General features: G+C 43.7%; 1 protein-coding gene across 5 annotated transcripts in view; it reads right to left on the bottom strand.

The window, feature by feature from the left end:
- Window positions 1-21,376, bottom strand: part of MICU1 (mitochondrial calcium uptake 1) — a 267,615-nt gene that overhangs the window by 6,621 nt on the left and 239,618 nt on the right. For all 5 annotated transcript variants that reach the window (XM_017854624.1, XM_017854626.1, XM_017854627.1 and 2 more), the window contains one exon: window positions 2,475-2,564. In XM_017854624.1, the coding sequence (XP_017710113.1) occupies window positions 2,475-2,564 (90 nt within the window). The remainder of the gene's footprint in view (window positions 1-2,474; window positions 2,565-21,376) is intronic.

Here is a 21,376-nt window from a genome sequence, read left to right as displayed (position 1 = left end):
ATTATAAAAATAATAAAAATATATTTTATTTGGAAAATTTTAAACCACCTAGAAGTGATTGGAGTGAAAACAAAATCTGGAGAAAGTGAATATATGTCTACAGCAGTGCTGTGCATTAGAACTCCCTGTGATGTGGGAAATGTTTTATATTTCAGTACAGTAGCCACTAGCTAGTTTAAACGTAAACATAGCCTTTGTAGGGACATGGATGCAGCTGGAAACCATCATTCTCAGCAAACTATTTCAAGAATAGAAAACCAAATACCGCATGTTCTCACTCATAGGTGGGAATTGAACAATAAGATCACTTGGACACAGGAAGGGGAACATCACACACCGGGTCCTATTGTGGGGAGCGGAGAGCGGGGAGGGGGGAGGGATGGCATTGGGAGATATACCTAATGTAAATGACGAGTTAATGGGTGCAGCACACCAACATGGCACATGTATACATATGTAACAAACCTGCATGTTGTGCACACGTATCCTAGAACTTAAGGTATATAAAAAAAAAAAATTTACATGTAGCTAATAGCCACATGTGCCTTGGGGGTATCATACTGTGGGCAGGGAAGCTCTAGAGAATAAACCCACCCCTACGTGAGAGTGAGGCCGTCTCCTTAACCTAGCCCTAGGGCTTTCTTTGAGTTCAACCTTGGTTTTGTGGGTACAGGCTGGATATTTATTTTATTTATTTAATTGTATTTTTTGAGACAAGGTCTCACTTTGTCACCCAGGCTGGAGTGCAGTGATGCGCTCATGGCTCATTGTGGCCTTGACCTCCCAGCTTCAAGTGATCCTCTCACTTCAACCTCCTGAGTAGCTGGGACTACAGGCACACATGTGCCACCATGCCTGGCTAATTTTTAAAATTTTTTGTAGAGACGAGGTCTCACTATATTGCCCAGGCTGGTCTCAAACTCCTGGGCTCAAACAATCTTCCTGCCTTAGCCTCCTAAAGTGCTGAGATTGCAGGTATGAGCCACCATGCCAGGTCAAGGCTAGAGATTTAAATAACTCAAATTCAACTTAATAACGTAAATAATTCAAGTTAATAAACACCTACTATGTGAGAAGTACTAGCCAAGGTCTTATGTTTGGAGGAAGGTGAAAACAACTTGCAACTACCCTTAAAAAGCTCAGGGAACCAAGTCAAGGAATAAAAAAGCCCAGAAGTGATTCATTATGCTGGGACCGAAAGGGAAGCTCCATAGGCCGGAGCTTCTGAGGAGGCTCTTGAATTCCATTAGCCCAGCTTTCTGGAGGATGACGAACAACAAATACTGGCTGTGGAGTAAGAGAGGGTGGTAATACATTAAATAGAACACAGGGGGCAGTACAGTTTTAGTTTAAATCCTGGTTTTGCCATCTACTATTTATTTATTTATTTATTTTTATTTTTATTTATTTATTTTTTGAGACGGAGTCTCACTCTGTTGCCCAGGCTGGAGTGCAGTGGCCGGATCTCAGCTCACTGCAAGCTCCGCCTCCCGGGTTTATGCCATTCTCCTGCCTCAGCCTCCCGAGTAGCTGGGACCACAGGCACCCACCACCTCGCCCGGCTAGTTTTTTGTATTTTTTAGTAGAGACGGGGTTTCACCGTGTTCGCCAGGGTGGTCTCGATCTCCTGACCTTGTGATCCGCCCGTCTCGGCCTCCCAAAGTGCTGGGATTACAGGCTTGAGCCACCGTGCCCAGCCAATTTTTGTATTTTTAATAGAGACAGGGTTTCACCATGTTGGCCAGGCTGGTCTTGAACTTCTGACCTCAGGTGATCTTCCTGCCTCAGTCTCCCAAATACTATTATCTTTGTGACCTTAGGAAACTTACTTAATCTCTCTGAGTCTCAGCTTTCTCATCAGTAAAAAGTGGTCAATAACAATACCTAGGTCAGAAGATTAAATGAGCAGATTAACTTTCTGGCTCATAGTAAGCATTAAAAAAATGTAAGCATCCACTGTTACTGTTGTTAGTAGTATATCACCTACCATACCTAAAAACTAATGCCAAGGTCAAACCAGAACCAGATCTCTTGAATGGGCTAAACGACAGAGCACAGTGGCCACAAACACAACAGACCACTGTGTGGAGCTGGAATTCTATGGAGATGGAATGCGACTGGCTGGAATGTGCGCTGGGAGGTGGAGAGATCAGTGCTGTCTTCTTTCTAAAGACACTCAGATACTTGAGTGCTCCATATCTACTAAGCAGAAAGTTGAGTCTGACATTTTTAAGATGCTTATGGTCATAAATTAATTTAGGCCTATAGGCATATTGGAATTATAAGAAGAAGAAATGGAAAACAGAAGCCAGGGCCAGGGGTTTGATTTCTCAATATCATCGTGCCGCGGGCTGAGCTGTAGCTTGAAGAGGATAGGCTGGTACACTGATGCTGTCTGCAAGGCTCCATTATATACAGGGCCTCTAAGGGCAGCTAGGCTGTTTCCCCTCCCGACTCCAGAGGGCCCCACTCACCATCACAGTCAAAGAGCGCAAACACCACATCACACACGTGGTCTGAGAGCTCCACTTTAGCCACTGTCCTGGCCACCTGCTGCATGGTCACTGAAAAAAGAAAGAGGTGCATTAGCACAGCAGAGGGACTTTCATTTTGCTTTCTCTGATTCAGGGGATACAACAACTCAGTCATAATACAAGTTTTCAACTGCATTTAAGTCACATTTCAGAAAATGGTAAATTAGGCCGGCCACAGTGGCTCACGCCTATAATTCCAGCACTTTGGGAGGCCGAGGAGGGTGGATCGCCTGAAGCCAGGAGCTCAAGACTAGCCTGGCCAAGATGGTGAAATCCTGTCTCTACTAAAAATACAAACAATTAGCCGGGCATGGTAGCAGGTGCCTGTAGTCCCAGCTACTTGGGAGCCTGAGGCAGAGAATTGCTTGAACCCGAGAGGTGGAGGCTGCAGTGAGCCGAGATCACACCACTGCTCTCCAGTCTGGGAGAGCGAGACTCCGTTTCAAAAAAAAAAAAAAGAAAATGATAATTGAGTTTTTATTCATAACCTCCATAACCTCCCTCCTTTTCACCTCAGGTTCTGTTCTTTTCTACTGCTGCTACACTTTAGGAGGTATATATAGTTAATTAAGAATGCCTAGGCTGGCCAGGCACAGTGGCTCACACCTGTAATCCCAGCACTTTGGGAGGCTGAGGCAGGTGGGTCACCTGAGATCAGGAGTTCGAGACCAGTCTGACCAACATGGTGAAACCCTGTCTCTACCAAAGATACAAAAAATTAGCTGGGTATGGTGGCGGGCGCCTGTAATCCCAACTACTCAGGAGGCCGAGGCAGGAGAATCACGTGAACACGGGAGGCAGAGGTTGCAGTGAGCTGAGATTGCACTATTGCACTCCAGCCTGGGCAACAAGAGGAAGACTCTGTCTCCAAAAAAAAAAAAAAAAAAAAAAAAAAAGAATGCCTACAGCAGGCATTGTGACTCACCTTTATAATCCCAGCACTTTGGGAAGCCGGGGGGAGCAGATTGCTTGAGCTCACGAGTTCGAGACGAGCACGAGCAACATGGTGAAACCCTGTCTCTACAAAAAATGCAAAACATTAGCCCGGCATGGTGGCGCACACCAGCTACTTGGGAGGCTGAGGTGAGAGGATAGCTTGAGCCCAAGAGGCAGAGGTTTCAGTGACCTGAGATGGCGCCACTGTATTCCAGCCTGTGCAACAGAGTGAGACACTATCTCAAAAAATAAAAGTGCCTGATATTCAATTTATAGACAGAAAGTAGATTAGAGGTTATCATGGGCTGAGGGGAGTGAGGAGTTAGTGCTTTATGTATACAGAATTTCTGTCTGGGGTGATGGAAACATTTTGAAAATAGTGATGATGGTTGTACAACATTGTGAATGTAATTAATGTAATTCCACTTACTTGTATATTTAAAATGGTTATAATGGCACATTTTATGCCATATATATTTTTATATATTATATATATATTTATAGAAATATATAAATGGGGGTGGGAACAAGGAGGCTTGTCTGTGGTGTGAGTACACTAAGGCTTCACGCCTCAGTGGCTGATTGACAGCTAACTGCCTGCACAGTGAGTCCTCCTTGCCCAGCTCTGTCCCTCCTCCCTACTGGTTTTGCACCAGACTTCTTCCAACTGAGTCCATTGGGATATGCACTGGCCCTTGTCTTAATAATTCAGGATGCATATCTTTCTTTTTGTTTTGAGACAGAGTCTTACTCCGTCCACTAGACTGGAGTGCAGTGGCGCGATCTCAGCTCACTGCAACTGCTGCCTTCCGGGTTCAAGTGATTCTCCTGCTTCAGCCTCCTGAGTAGCTGGGACTACTGGTGCCCGCCACCATGCCTGGCTAATTTTTATATTTTTAGTAGAGATGGAGTTTCACCATGTTGGCCAAGGTGGTCTCGAACTCCTGACCTCAGGTGATCTGCCCACCTCGGCCTCTTAAAGTGCTGGGATTACAGGCGTGAGCCACTGCGCCCAGCGTGCCTGGCCAATAGTTCAGGATGCCTATCTTACTTTAAAAATATATATATTTTTAGACCTCAGCAAAAAATCACTTTTCTCTTGCCGTTTTCTCTTTCCCTGACATTTACTGTCAAACACTAGCAATTATGTTAGAATTGGGTTCTCATGAAAGACAAGACAGGAAGGACCAGGCAATTTCCACCGCCTTCTCTCTCATTTATCCTCAAACCTGGTCTAGCTACACCTATAAATCATGTTATTGCATCTGGACACATTCTTAAGTGAGGTAAAATGAGGGAAAGAAAAGGATTAATTTCCATTTATGCTGGTAATGAAGGGCTCTCTATAATCATCCCATTAGATTCATCCAGAAGCCAAGTGAACTTAAACTAGAACCAGAATGCCTTGTTTATTGCATTCCTATAATTTCAGTTCCTGTTATCAGCCCATCTTGTCAATTTTTTTTTTCACATTTGATCTTTCACTTTGCCTCTATAACCTCCATATATTCACCTGATATGGTTTAGATTTGTGTCCCCACCCAAATCTCATGTCAAATTGTAATTCCCAGGCCAGGCATGGTGGCTCACACCTGTAATCCCAGCACTTTGGGAGGCCGAGGCAGATGGATCACCTGAGGTCAGGAGTTTGAGACCAGCCTGCCCAACATGGTGAAACCCTGCCTCCACTAAAATAAATACAAAAATTAGCTGGGCGTGGTGGCGCGCCCCTATAGTCCGAGCTACTCAGGAGGCTGAGGCAGGAGAATTGCTTGAACCTGGGAAGCAGAGGTTGCAGTGAGCCAAGATTGTGCCACTGCTCTCCAGTCTCGGTTACAGAGCAAGACTCTGTCTCATAAAAACAAAACAAAAACAAAAACAAAAAAACAAAAAAACCCCTGAAAAACCAAAAACAAATGGTAATCCCCAGTGTTGGAGGAGGGGCCTGGTGGGAGGTGACTGGATCATGGGGGCAGATTTCCCCCTGTGTTCTCATGACAGTGAGCGAGTTTCTCATGAGATCTGGTTGTTTTTTTTTTTTTTTTTTTTTTGAGGCGGAGTCTTGGAAAATCTGTCCGCCGGGCCTGGAGTGCATGGCCGGATCTCAGCTCACTGCAAGCTCCGCCTCCCGGGTTTACGCCCATTCTCCTGCCTCAGCCTCCCGAGTAGCTGGGAACTACACGGCGCCCGCCACCTCGCCCGGCTAGTTTTTGTATTTTTAGTAGAGACGGGGTTTCACCCATGTTAGCGCAGGATGGTCTTGAACTCTACCTCGTGATCTGCCCGTCTCGGCTCCCAAAGTGCTGGGATTACAGGCTTGAGCCACCGCGCCCGGCCGAGATCTGGTTGTTTAAGTGTGTGGCACCTCCCACCTGTCTGTCTTCCTCCTGCACTGGCCATGTGAGACGTGCCTCCTTCCTCTTCACCTTCCACCAGGATTATGTTTCCTACAATGATGACAGCTGGTCATTATACTTCTCAGTAGGAAAGCTACTAAGGAAACTCCATTCACCTCAGAAGATTAACCTCAAAAGATTACTCAGTGAAAACAGAACAAGATCAGAAGGAACTGGAAGCGCTCAAACTGTGATTGCCTACAGCTCTACTCTTTGCCACCACAGTAATGTGTCCTGAGAAGGGGATCAGAACCTGTTCTGTATTAGATAAACATGAACACTTTCTGTTAACCATTCCTTTTTCTGCATTTCATATCAACCTTAAGCTTCTAACTTCCTTTTCTCTTTTCCAGTTCTTCCATTCTCTCAGGGCATAGCCTTCGGCAATTGTCTTGATATTTCAAGTACTCATCTTCTCCCCATGAAGATGGTGCCCTTTCCTGTAAATAAACCATTAATTAAATAATACTCAAGGATGTCAGTGAGAGCTCTTGACAATTTCTAGTGAGAGGCTCATTAAACTGGTATTAAGTGGTTGTAGAATAGGGACTTCTGGAGGCCTCCAGCAAGAATGCCTCATTACAGATGCCATCTCTTCACAGAAAGTTAGAGATTATGTTCCATCTCACATGGAGAGGGCTCTGGTGTCCTTCCTATGATAGGAAGAAGAACTAGGGCTGCTAAATTATTGTAGCCCAAACCACTGGGATGTTAGCCAGCAAATAGCCTAGCTGGGGTCCCCTTTCATGGTACAAGATCCTCATTATAGGCCCCTGGGGTATGAATCAGAGTCGTGAAGGAAGCCAACATTTAACTAGCTGGTGAGCTGTCAAACTAGGAGCACCTGGGATGAGTGGGATGACAGCAGATTACAAGCCAAGTGCTTGACAGCTGGTCCTGAGAGTTGGTTCATTCATATTTGCTTCCAATATCTCTGAATCCAAAGCCATAAACCACAGCAAGCAGAACAAGTTTTCCTCCCAGGTCTTGACTTTCCTATGCAGACCTGATACTAGAATTCTGGCCTCCCTATTTGATGATGCTAATTGATTGATGGTTCCCGATCTGAAAGATGGCTACAGAGAGCATGAAGGCACCCCAGTGAAGGCCTAGCTTTCTAAATATTTTTGTACAAATCTGGCTCAGCTGCCTGAACAATGTATTTAAGCATGATTGGATGATTCCTATTAGAATGGGATGGGAGAGAATTTGTAGAAGTGGGCTCAACTGGTACTCAAAAATCTGGCACCATCTGGCTTTTTGCAAAGTCCAGGCAGAATCTGAGTTGTGTCAGGTCCCCAATTTACTCTCCGGCATGATTCATGACTGGCCATTTCAACAGTAAAAAGAAACCCTGAGTTTGTGTGACATAATATCAGAAACTACATACATAAATCTATTCACCACAATAGTTAAACAGAAGAGCTCTGGAGTGATGTGAGCCCAAATGTCCACTTGGAATCAGAGCATCTTAGAACTGGAAGATACCTCAGAGGAAATGTGAAGTGAAATAATTTGCCCAGGGTCACAATGCTAGATGGTAACAGAGCTGGGTCTCAACTTTTGGCTGGTGCTCTTTCCCTATACACACTGGGTCTACATGATCCCTTCCATATACGGACAATATCAATTCCTCCATGAATCTGTCACCCTAAGGAGAAAGGGTTTAGATTAAAGAAAAGTCACATGAGAAATACTCAAGTCCTTTTGGTGAGGGATGAATAATTGACTAACTAGGAGTTGTGAGGCGCCAGCATTAATTATAGGTTGGCCGTGGATCTGACTACCCCCTACGGTGGAAGACACTGAGTATTGCCTAGGAACTCATACCGACAATTTTAGGGACAACTTAAAAAGTGTATTCAACAGCAATCCAATGAAAAGCACATGTAACAAAGGTGGCCCTGGGAGTTTTTCTCCATAGCCGCCTCTGATGCACACATACAGCTTCAGGCAGCACGACCCAGTTAGGAGCTACCCGCCTCTTCCTAATGCAAAGGTATTTGGAAAGGTGGTAAGACAAGTTGGGCTGACAGTCTCTAAACTGTGTGGCCGTGTACTATTCCTGCCTTACCGGACTGCAGTGGAGAAAATAAAAAACTGGCTGGTGATGGCCAAGGTTAAGTGAGGGGAGATGGTTCTGCTTCAGCCCTGGAAATGCTGATGTCTTGTTTTTTTTTTTTTTTTTTTGAGACGGAGTCTCGCTCTGTTGCCCAGGCTGGAGTGCAGTGGCGCAATCTTGGCTCACTGCAAGCTCCGCCTCCTGGGTTCACGCCATTCTCTTGCCTCAGCCTCCCAAGTAGCTGGGACTACAGGCACCCGCCACCTCGCCCGGCTAGTTTTTTGTATTTTTTAATAGAGACGGGGTTTCACCGTGTTAGCCAGGATGGTCTCAATCTCCTGACCTTGTGATCCGCCTGTCTCGGCCTCCCAAAGTGCTGGGATTACAGGCTTGAGCCACCGCACCCGGCCGTCTTGTTTTCTTAAGTCCATCCCTAGATGGCCTTGGGTGGAACAAGGGGGAGGATATTTCCTTGAAGAGCATGTGTCCTGTCTTTTGTATCTTCTTCCATGAGCTTTTGTTAACGCAAATGCACATTTTAACCTAGTTCTGGGGTGAGGGGAGGGGAAAGGACAACATTTAGGAGAACTAGCAATTTAAGGAGCCAAGAGCAATGCAGTCTACGAGTAACGGAAATTATAACAATTCCTTGTTCTGCACGGTGTTCTTAGGCCCTATCCCCTTTGACCCCCTGCGTACTCAGGCTGCCTGACTGTCGTGATGCTGCTAGTCCTAGCTCCTAACTTCCAGGACACACCATGGAGAAGATCTGTTTTCTGAGCCTCAGAGTATCCTCCCAGATGATGGCTTCAATGGGCTTACACGCTTAATTTGGTACAAACTGACTTGGCAGTAACATTTATTGCCATTGTCTAGTATTGTGTCTGGGTTTATTAAAAATCCCCATCACATCTTGTCCACAAAGGGCTAGCATTTCTGCAAGCACCATTAGGTAGTCAATGATTTCAGTTAACACACCCATGGGACAATCACAGTTTAGTGGAGGAGACTGTGTATATATCCACCTATATATATATATATATATATACACACACACACACACATTAAGATGGAGAAACACGTAGAAGAGATATCAGATATACTAATACACACATATGGGATATAATGGAAAAGTGTGTATTTAGTAGGAGTTACATTTTGGATCTGAATTTTTTTTTTTTTTTTTTTTTGAGACGGAGTCTCGCTCTGTCGCCCAGGCTGGAGTGCAGTGGTGCAATCTCAGCTCATTGCAACCTTGCCTCCCGGGTTTAAGTGATTCTCCTGCCTCAGTCTCCCTAGTAGCTGGGATTACAGGGGCCCGCCACCATGCCTGGCTAATTTTTTGTTTTTTTTAGTAGAGAGAGGGTTTTGTCATGTTGGCTAGGCTGGTCTCAAACTCCTGACCTCAGGTGATCTGCCTGCCTTGACCTCCCAAAGTGCTAGGATTACACGCGTGAGCCACTGTGCCCAGCCTGTATCTGAATTCTAAAAGAGAAAAGAGACCAACTGCACATGTATGGTAGTGGGTGATGTGGGGTGGGAGTTTCTGTTTGAATACAGTATTAAAAGCAGGAAAGAGTGCTAAGGCCTCCTTAGAGAGTTAGAACAGAAGGTGCAGGGGGCAAGTACATTAGGAGAAATCTTACAGAGGACTAGTGAAGTCTCCTTGCAAGAAAGCCTTTAAAACAGGCCAAGCATGGTGGCTCATGCCTGTAATCCCAGCACTTCGGGAGGTCAAGGCAGGCAGATTACTTGAGCGCAGGAGTTCGAGATCAGACTGGCCAACATGGCGAAACCCCATCTCTACTAAAAATACAAAATTAGCCAGGCCTGGTGGCACACGCCTGTAATACCAGCTACTCAGGAGGCTGAAGCAAGAGAATCACTTGAACCCAGGAGGCAGAGGTTGCAGTGAGCTGAAATTGGCGCCACCGCACTCCAGCCTGGGTGACAGAGCAAGACTCTGTCCAATATTAACTTGCTTTTCCCTTTCACACTGTTTAAATATTCATTCTCTTAGCTTTATTTTAAAAAGTTGTTTTCACTTAGGAAAGGTGCGGTGGCTCACACTTATAATCCCAGTGGTTTGGGAGGCCAAGAATTTGAGACCAGCCTGGGCAATAGAGGAAGACCCCATCTCTACGAAAAATTTTAAAAAACATTAGTTGGGCATGGTGGTGTGCTCCCGCAGTCCTAGCTACTTGGGCAACTGAGGCGGAAGGATTACCTGAGCCCAGGAGTTCAAGTCTGCAGTGAGTTGTGACTGCACCACTGCACTCCAACCTAGGCAACAGATCAAGACCATGTCTCAAAAAACAAACAAACAAACAAAAGATATTTTTGATTAGCTAATATATTAATCTGCTTCAAAATCTGAATGGTACAAAAGGGGTGAAGTCTCTCCCCCGCCTTATACCCCAGTCACCCAGTCGTTCAGAGACAATCAGTATCACCAGTTTCCCCAGAAATATTCTGTCCATATAAAATCAAATATTTACTCTTCACTTCTTCCCTTTTCCCACAAAATGGTGGTGTACTAAATATTGTTTTGCTTTACTCAACAACATATCTTAGAAATAATTCCAGGTGGACATGAGCAGCTTCCTTCAACAGCTGCATAGTATTCCACTGAAAGGATGGATCATAATTTACTTATTTATTTAACCAGTTCCTTATTTACTCTTATCTCAATCTTGAGAAGAAGGTACCTTTTCCCCTTCTCTTTAAAAAATTATTTCCTTGGTGGTCTATGGGGGTCAGCTACAACAGAGTCTGAGTCTCTGATGGCTAAACTGAGAGCAACTGATATATTTAAATTCGGTTTGTTGAAATTAAAGACTAAACAGTCACCTTTACCAGTGTCTTTTTTGTTTGTTTTTTTTGAGACAGGGTCTTGGTTCTGTTGCTCAGGCTAGAGTGCTGTGGCAAGATCATGGCTCACTGCAACTTCTGCCTCCTGGGCTCCTGATCCTCCCACCTCAGCCTACCTGGTAACTGGGACTACAGGTGTGGATTATACCACACCTGGCTAGTTTTTGCATTTCTAAAAAATTTTATTAAAAATTTTTTTTGTTTTAATTGAGACAGGGTCTTGGTCTGTTGCTCAGGATGGGGTGCAGTAGTGAGGGCACGGCTCACTGCAGCCTCAACATCCTGGGCTCAAATGATCCTCTCTCCTCAGCCTCCAAAGTAGCTAGGACTACAGGCTTGCACCACCATGCCTGGCTAATTTTTGTATTTTTTGTAGAGATGGGGTTTCACCATGTTGCCCAGGCTGGTCTTGAATGCCTGGGCTCAAAAAAACCACCCACCTTGGCCTCCCAAAGTGCTGGGATTACAGGCTATGAGCCAATGGGCCCGGCCACAGTGTCTTATTAAACCTTCCCAGGCTTCTCAAGGTAGTAAACCTCTAAGGTAGTAAACCCCCAAAGAAGCAATGCTTATAACAAATATTCCTCTCTATACTTTCCCAATATTGATGTAATTCTAGTAACCATTCTTTTTCTGATCTTTTTCTCAGTGGGATGTAATGTTGGCTGATTTTGTCTTTCCTTATCTATTTATGTGGATGCTTTAACAGTTTATCCTACCCCCATCTCTTCTCTTTGTGATGGTAATCATGAATCCCCAAAGCAGCTCTCCTCCTCCTTAGGGCACTTACCTAATTTTACTAAATCACAATATATTCAAAGTGATCATAAGCCAGAATCAGTCTTTAGAATTGCTAAGTGACTTTAAATTTGGGAAAATAAACCAGGTCTCTGCAGAGAAAATGCCTCATAAAGCAAACATTTATTTCAGAATTTGAGCTTCCTTGCCTACATCATGAATAATTTTACTTTAAAAATTGATGACTCTGTCTTAAATGAATGGAATCCTGGCCAACACTCCTCTTCACATATAAATGTTTTTATCAAATGTAATGATGAAATGAAGTGCAAGAGCTTGCCTCCCACAAATTTTAAAAGAACTTATAAAATAGGAGCTTTTTTCCTGTTGTAATCTCTTCCTTACATGTCTTTGTGACACTCCTGCCTTCCTGCCATGTCTTGGCTGTCTGGGGGATGCTCTCCCCTACATTCTTGCTGTGAATTTGCCCAACTTTCTGCCATCACATAAAAGCATTGAGTCACTGATGTAATTCTCTAGGTCCTTCTAGCAGCAGTAGGTGCTAGGGTACTAATGAGAACCCTGGTGTGGAAGTTGCTGAACCTGAACCTTTAGTCTTTGATTTCAGCAAGTCATTTCCCTTCATGAATGTTACAAACAATGAAGTAGGCTGGGCACGTCTGTAATCCCAACACTCTGGGAGGCCGAGCTGGGCAGACCACCCGAAGTCAGGAGTTCAAGACCAGCCTGGCCAACACGGTAAAACCCTGTCTCCATTAAAAATATAAAAACTAGCTGGGCGTGGTAGCACGTGCCTATAATCCCAGCTACCTGGGAGGCTGAGACAGGAGAATTGCTAGAACCCAGGAGGCGGAGGTTGTAGTGAGCTAAGATCACGCTACACACTCTAGCCTGGGCGACAGAGCAAGACTCTGTCTCAAAAAAACCAACCAAACAAACAAAAAACCAAAAAATAAAGTAAAGGTTTAAACAAAATGATTTCTAAGTTATCTTCCAGCCCTAAAATTTAAATCAGTTAAAATGTCCCTATCTTCAGAAGCTCTCGAATAAGAAAACCAAAGGTGTAGGTTTCTAAAATGATGGCTGGTGTGCTGAGCAGAATTCTGAGGTGCCCCCCGCCCAGTATTCCCACCTTCTGGTCCACATATCTTGTGTAATCCCCTCTCCTCAAGTGGGCAGAACCTGTGACTATGATAATCCTGTGATGAGGTTACTGTATATGAGAAAGGTGAAGGGCTAGTGAGTCCTATAACTATGTTATGTAAGAATCCATCTTAGCAGACTAAGGCGAGAGATTCTGTTGCTGGCTCTGAAGAAGTGAGCTGCCATGCTGTGAGGGGACTGGTGGCAAGGAGCTGTAGTCATCTGCCGAGAGCAATGACTGGCCAACAGCCAGCAAGGAAAAGGAGTCCTTGGTCCTACAACTGAAAGGACTTGAATTCTGCCAACAGCAGGAAAGAACTTTGAAGAGGACCCTGAACTCCGGATGAAAATGAAGCCCCCACCAACAACACTGTGATTTCATCCTTGTTAAGATCCTAAGCAGAGAACCCAGCTATGCTATGTTCACACTCTGAATCACAGAAACTGGCCAGTGCGGAAGGCATTTATGATTTGGAATGTCTTTTTTTTTTTTTTTTTGGTGGGGGACAGAGTCTTGCTCTGTCACCCAGGCTGGAGTACAGTGGCGTGATCTTGGCTCACTACAACCTCTGCCTCCGGGTTCAAGCAATTCTCCCACCTCAGCCTTCTGAGTAGCTGGGATTACAGGTGCCTGCCACCACACCAGGCTAATTTTTGTATATTTAGTAGAGACAGGGTTTCCCCATGTTGGCCAGGCTGGTCGTGAACTCCTGACTTCAGATGATCTGCCTGCTTCAGCCTCCTAAAGTGCTAGAATTACAGGCGTGAGCCACTGTGCCCGGACAAGGGAATGTCTTTTTGAAGTTCCTCAACTACTACTTTATATAGAGCTGCACTCATCCCTCATCCCCCACCTTTTTTTTTTTTTTGATACAGCTTCTCATTCTGTCACCCAGGCTGGAGTGCAGTGGCATGATCATAGCTCACTGTAGCCTCAACCTCCTGGACTCAAGTGATCCTCCTGCCTCAGCCTCTTGAGTAGTTGGGACTAGAGGTGTGTGCCACAATGCCTGGCTAATTTTAAAGTATTTTTTGTAGAGACAGATTGGTCTGGAACTCCTCAGCCTCCCAAAGTGCTGGGATTACAGGGCTGTGCCACTGCCTCCAGCCTGCACTCATTCATTTTTTTTCTTCTCTGAGATAGAGTCTCGCTCTGTCGCCCAGGCTGGAGTGCAGTGGCGCAGTCTCGGCTCACTGCAACCTCTGCCTCCTGGGTTCAAGCAATTCTCCTGTTTCAGCCTCCCAAGTAGCTGGGATTACAGGTGGGTGCCACCATGCCTGGCTAATTTTTGTTTTTTTTTTTAGTAGAGACAGAGTTTCACCGTGTTGACCAGGCTGTTCTCAAACTCCTGACCTCCTGATCCACCCGCTTTGGCCTCCCAAAGTGCTGGGATTACAGGGTTGTGCCACTGTGCCCAGCCTGCACTCATTTTTTGACACAGTGCATTTTGCAGAACCATCATTCTGTTTTACCTACTATACCAAACTCCATAAATTATATCCTACAGGGAAACTAGCCAAGGTCTAATTAAGTTTTACATTTCCTAACAAGGAAATAAATTAAAACTGCCACACTTCTTTTGGGAATTCAAGTCTTGCTCTTACTTCAAATGTACCTGACAATTATAAGTCAGTTCACTTTCACAAAGATTTCACATAGACAAGTTGGGTTAACAGTCTCTGTGAGGCCATAGATTTGAATATAATTTTAGGCTATGACATGTCACTTAAAACATTACTTCATTCAGTAAAAAGCTGATTTAGTTATAATCACACAATTTCAAATCTGCATGAACCCTTAGAGATACTTCGAACTCCAACCTGAGGGTCAGAGAAGTGACCTGCTCAAGGAGTCAAAGGAAATTAATGACACGGGAAGGTGCTACAATCCTAACACTCTACCCCTCACTCTATGCTCTTACTAGAGTATTTCATCATCCTTTGCAGGACCTGGAAAGGTACAGAATTAATTCATTCACATAACATAAAAGAACATCTGTTTATATGAAGAATTGTTCTAGGCTCTGAATAGAACACAAAGATGTAGAAAACATGGTTCAAGTCTTTGGGAGTTTACAGTCTAATGAATTCTCCCTTCAATGCTGAAGATACCAGACATATCAATAGGGGTTAGATATTCCTAGGAACAGAGAACTCACTTAATAAAGGCTTCTGAAGGCAGAGATACCAATAATTTTTGGATGAATGATGAAACTTAGGAGAAGCTAGAAGCTTCAATCCTCATTAATAAGTATAAACAACTTAGAACTTCTAAGCTAATAAAAATGTCAAAAGTGACTAAAAAAAGCAGTAGATTCCACTTTCTCAGAGAACAAAGAGTAAGCCTTATCTAGTGCTTTTTTTTTTTTTTTTTTTTTTTGGGCAAAGTCTGCTCTGTCGCCCAGGCTGGAGTGCAGTGCGTTGGATCTCAGTCCACTGCAAGCCCGCCCTCCCGGGTTTAGGCCATTCTCCTGCCCTCAGCCTCCCCGAGTAGCTGGGACTACAGGAGCCCGCCACCTTGCCCAGCTAGTTTTTTGTATTTTTTTAAGTAGAGATGAGGTTTCACCGTGTTAGCCACGATGGTCCCTTGATCTCCTGACCTCGTGATCCGCACGCCTCGGCCTCCCAAGTGCTTGGGATTAACAGGCTGAGTCACCATGCCCGGCTGGTGCTTTTTTTTTTTTTTAAGGGTGATTAAAAAAAAACAACCTTTTTATGATGTTGCCATGTTGGTATAGGTTGTTTCCAGCCCCGTAATAAGATAAACAGGCAGAAGAAAGCCAGCACCTATGGGCTGAAAACCAGAACAGGCAGTTTGGTATAATTTTAATGTCAACCTAGTATATTAATATAGTATTATCTTTTTATTTTCACGATAACTCTGAAACAAGTATTCTACTATCAGCATTCTACAGATCTGGAAACCAAGGCTTTGAGAACTTAAGGAATTTGTTCAAGGTCACAAAACTAGTGAATAGCAGGGACTCAAACTCAGGTTTGAACTTAAAACCAAAATGTATGTTCAGCACAATTTCTTGCATATAGTTAACTCTCGATAAATGCTAGATGTTAGAAGAGTATCTAAAAGTGCAACAGAGCACTGGTATACCAATGAGTGGAGGTGGTGAGGAACACCTTGGTCATTAGAAGGTGTATCTATATCCCGTATTTTGATGTTGAGAAAAGCGCAGCTTAGCATACATGCCTTTTTCTGGTCTGTGGTATCCCTTAAAGGGAAATCAACTTTCCTGCTACATGACTTTCTTTAAGTGACTTTAGGCTTTTGTGTATTGGTTTCCTCAGTGAAAAGTAATATGGTTCCAAAGGTAAAGATCATGAATGTGTCTACTAAGGCGTTCCTATGACAACTGTGGGGGAAAAAAAGGTCACATTTCATATTCAAGAGAAGGGCACTATCTCCAAAACATCATAGTTTATCAAAAGGACTTTATTCTCACCCTAAGAATGGTCAACTCTTAGCCAAAAGCAACTGGGAAAAAATAGCCCAGAGGCTGTCTTCCGAGTGCTACTGCGAAGCATGGTTTGAAATGGTAAAGCCACAGTGCCCCCTGGATTGTGCTTCAGCAAAGATTTTCAGACTCTAACAGAATTGTGGAGTATCCTAAGAGGCAACATGATGGTGTGGAAAGAACACAGACATGGAATTAGAGAGACCTGAGGTTGAATCCTGGTTCTCCCACCTCTTAGCTGTAACTAAGATCAAGTGGCTTCATTTGATATTTTCCTCATCCATAAAATGAAGATGAATGAGGATAATTCCGGTTTTAAAGATTAAAAGCGATAACATGCATAAAGCACTAAGCGTTGTGCCTGGCACAGAGAAATTGCTATGAAATGAGAGTTGCTATTAGTGCTCCAGATGTGTGATGGCCTCACAGTCCTCGATAGGACAGCGCTACCGGACTGTTAGAGTTCAGGAGAGGGTAGCAGCTTGGCTGTCAAAGACAGCTGTTCAGAATATAAGAATTTGTTGTGTGCTAGAAATTGCTGACTCCATCAGTCATTTCTGACTTCCCCAACAATCCAGTCAGAGCCTAAATGACAAAATACTTGAGGCTCTCTTACTCATTCCAATTATTAGACTCAAAGAATTTGAAAGCCACAAAGGTTCTCAGAGGTCATCTCTGCCATCCTTGTCCCTCCAGAGACAAAAGAAACTGAGACCACTTGATGATGTGACTAAAACTTCAGAAAAAATACTTGGGGTTGCAGAAAGCTCCTGTGGGAGTTATGCCATAGATTTTATTATTTATTCTCTTGACTCGTCAGATAATAAGGTAAACTGCACATATAGAATAACTACAAAGAATCAGGGCCAATTATGCCATAAACTATGATTTTCAGTCTAAGTAGAATTGTGCAGGGGCATGAATAGTAAAGAACAGGGACTGTATTTGTGTGATTATTTTCTGATTTTATAGTTCAAAGTACACTGAGGACGTAACTGAACCCACAGGTTTACTGCATCTGTACTCTCCTGAGGTGCTTTACAGTAGAGCTTTATTGTACCTAGAAACCTTTTATTCTCCTGGCAGAAATTGAAATATTCTGAGTTATACAGGCTGAAGCTCACTCTAGAGCTCCAGCTCAAATAATTTCTAACTTTTTCATCATAGGAAGCCACTGGGAAAGGAGTCATGTTCAATTTTCCATTACCTTCTTCAGCAGACCACTTAAATCAATCAGCCAGCCACTGAGAGGTCATAGATCTAATTTTATGCCCAGTGTGTGTACGAATGAGCTATAGAACCATTTCTTCTTAAGTGCTAAACAAAGAGAGGCCTGATAGTGGAGACACGCAGTATTTCATGGAGGAAGGTTCTTTCTTCAAATGGTCAGAACTCATTGAAAACACTTCATTATTTTCTGATGGTTGTTATTCTCACACGGGTCATGCAGAACTAAAGAAACAGTCTCAATTAAATTTGATTTTTTTTTCAAATGGTAGGAGGGGCAAACAAAAATGAAAAAAAAGAAAAAAGAAAAAAAGAAATATGACATTTTTTACTCTGGAGGAACTGGACTACATTCTAATATGGTAAATCTGCAGTGGCCACCTGCCTGGATCTTTCAAATTATTCCAAGGAACATTAACTTTGTAAGTTATTAAAAGATAGTATGGGGTAAATCGAATTTGGGAACTATATCCCTCTTCTGGAGATTAATAATACACATTCACGTATTAAAAAGTTGGCAGGAGGAGTGCTGCAGGAAGAAATTCTATATAACTCTGGCATTTTCCAAACTTATTTCAACCATGGAATACCTTTTTTTTTTTTACCCACAGAGCCGTCATCATATTGCAGTATACAGTGTTCCTCACAGTGCTGTTTGGGAAATTCTGTGCTAAATTATGCCTAGAGACTGGTTTGTCACCTTGAAAATAGCCAAGGAAGAGACAGTGCCAGGGCCTAGAAGGTTCCGATTTCTGAAGGTGTCTAACCTTTTGGGAAAAAATAAAGACAGCTGAGACTCACAGCAGAAGCCCGACAAAAAGTACTGCTGTCTCTACTCTGGCCTCACTCTTTCCCAACCACTGGTATGAATTAGGGCCCCCACTTTTAAGCTCCTAGATCCTCTTATTCTAATTAGCACTTATCATACCCAACTGGAACTGCTTCTACACTTATCTTTCTTCCCTATTAGACTGAGCTTCTTGAGGGTGGAACTCTGTGCCCAGCACAGTACCTATTGCTTTTGGCTGAATAAATACTTCAGCCACACTAAATTTTGTTTAAATTATCAACTTCATAACAGAAGCAGCTGACATTGACTAATCGTTCACCACATGACAGCCACAAACGTAAGTGTTTTATGTAGATTTAATCTCACAACCCTATGAGGTGGGTCCAGTTGGTCCTTCATATGTGTAGGTTCCATACCCATGGATTCAACCAACTGCAGATCAAAAATATTTAAGAAAATGTTGGGTGCAGTGGCCACGCCTGTAATCCCAGCACTTTGGGAGGCCAAGGTGGGTGGACCACCTGAGGTCAGGAGTTCAAGACCAGCCTGGCCAACATGGCAAAACCCTGTCTCTACTAAAAATACAAAAATTAGTTGGGCATGGTGGTGGGCACCTGTAATTTCAGCTACTCGGCAGGCTGAGGCAGGAGGATCGCTTGAATCTGGGAGGCGGAGGTCGCAGTGAGTGGAGATCACGCCACTGTACTCCAGCCCAGCCTGGTCAACAGAGCGAAACTCCATCTCAAAAAATAAAAATAAAAAAATAAAATAAAATAAAATTTAAGAAAAGAAAACCAGTAGAAAGTAACAATGCAGCAATAAACTATTACAAATTTTAAAATACAGCATAACAAATATTTACATAGCATTTACATAGTAATGGGCATTATACGTAATCTTGAGATAATTTAAAGTACAGTTGACCCTGGGACAACACAGGCTTGAACTGCATAGGTCCACTTACAAGCAGATTTTTTTTCAATACATTACATTGGAAAACTTTTTGGAGACTTATGACAATTTGGAAAACCTCATAGATGGACCACACAACATAGAAGTACCAAAAAAAAAAAAAAAAAAAAAAAATTAGGAAAAAGGTATGTAGTGAATACATAAAAAATATATAGATGCTAGTTTATGTGTTAATTGACTGTATGGTATCAGTAATGCTTTTGGTCAACAGTGGGCTATTAGTAGTTAAGTTTTTGGGGAGTCCCAAGTTATCCTAGGATTTTCAACTGTGTGGGGTGAAAACAGCTAATCCCACACTGTTCAAGGGTCACCAGCATCTAGCGCTCATCTGGCAGCACATATACTCAAACTGGAATGATCTGGAGAAGATTAGCATGGCCCTTGTGCAAGGACGACACATAAATTCGTGAAGTGTTCCATATTTTGATGATGATTTAAAAATAAAGTATATGGAAAGACATGTGTAGGTTATATACAAAAATACTGGCCGGGCGCGGTGGCTCAAGCCTGTAATCCCAGCACTTTGGGAGGCCGAGACGGGCGGATCACGAGGTCAGGAGATCGAGACCATCCTGGCTAACACGGTGAAACCCCGTCTCTACTAAAAAAAATACAAAAAACTAGCCGGGCGAGGTGGCAGGCGCCTATAGTCCCAGCTACTCGGGAGGCTGAGGCAGGAGAATGGCGTGAACCCGGGAGGCGGAGCTTGCAGTGAGCTGAGATCCGGCCACTACACTCCAGCCTGGAAAAAAAAAAAAAAAAAAATACTATGCCACCATTTCATATATGGGACTTGAGCACCCAAAGATTTTGTAACTGTGTGTGTGGGGGGGGAGGGGGCGGTCCTGGAGCCAAACCCCTGAGGATACCAAGGGACAACTATTTTTATCTATATTTAAAAAAACATAGAGGGCCTGGCACGGTGGCTCACACCTGTAATTCCAGCACTTTGGGAAGCCGAGGTGGGTGATCATTTGAGGTCAGGAGTTCAAGACCAGCCTGGCCAACATAGTGAAACTCCGTCTCTATTAAAAATACAAAAATTAGCCAGGTGTGGTGGCATGTGCCTGTAATCCCAGCTACTCAGGAGGCTGAGGCAGGAGAATCTCTTGACCCTGGAAAGTGGAGGTTGCGGTGAGCCAAGATTGTACCACTGCACTCCAGTCTGGGTGACAGAGTGAGACCCTGTCTCAAAAAAATAAAAAATATATATAAAAATAAAATACACACAGAAATTAAGTTCACAAACTGCTCAAAGCTACCCAGCTAGTAAATGATGGAGACATTCAAATCCAGGCAGTCTGACTTCAGAGCCTCTGCTCTTAACCATTATATATTTCTTCCTCTTTTCCAAGATTCATCTCAGCAGTAAAATTCCTTGGTTCTGTGGAGCAAGGAGGAGAGGCCTGTAATTCATGTAGGGCTCAAACCAATGGAAAAAATCACTAGTCCAGGTCAGGAGAAAGCAGGTTTAAAAGCAAAGGCCTGGGTAGAGCCCAAGGAGAGCCTGTAAGAGACAGGGACATCTGAGAGCATGGAAGGACTTGGAAAGGCTAGCTGAGTGCATGCTAGTCTTCTGTGCACACCTCAACACATGAACAGTTAAAATTACTACTATCATCACCTCTTTAGCATGGAAGAAGGTGAAGCATATGTCAAGTCCAAGGATGGGGGTTACAGAACATGAGGAGTTTGTTCCCTGGGTTGCTGGGAAGGGTAGAAGGGTAGAGGTTTATGTCTTGTTCAGATATATCAATATGTTCATTCACTCATTCATTTGTTGATCATATAATTGAGTTCCTCCTCTATCCCAGGTGTTGTTCTAGGCACATGGAATACATCCATGAGCAAGACAAATAAGCGTTCTAGTAAGGTGCAACAGATAATAAGCAAACACATAAACTTGAGAAAATATCAGGGAGTGATAAATGCCATATAAAAAAAAGATAATATGGGCCAGGCGCGGTGGCTCAACCCTGTAATCCCAGCACTTTGGGAGGCCGAGACGGGCGGATCACGAGGTCAGGAGATCGAGACCATCCTGGCTAACATGGTGAAACCCTGTCTCTACTAAAAAATACAAAAAACTAGCCAGGCGAGGTGGCGGGTGCCTGTAGTCCCAGCTACTCGGGAGGCTGAGGCGGGAGAATGGCGTCAACCCGAGAGGCGGAGCTTGCAGTGAGCTGAGATCCGGCCACTGCACTCCAGCCTGGGCG

This window comes from Rhinopithecus bieti, unplaced genomic scaffold, assembly GCF_001698545.2.
Source record: "Rhinopithecus bieti isolate Rb0 unplaced genomic scaffold, ASM169854v2 scaffold_36008, whole genome shotgun sequence".
Lineage (NCBI taxonomy): Eukaryota > Metazoa > Chordata > Mammalia > Primates > Cercopithecidae > Rhinopithecus > Rhinopithecus bieti.
This window is presented reverse-complemented; position numbering and strand designations above follow the sequence as displayed.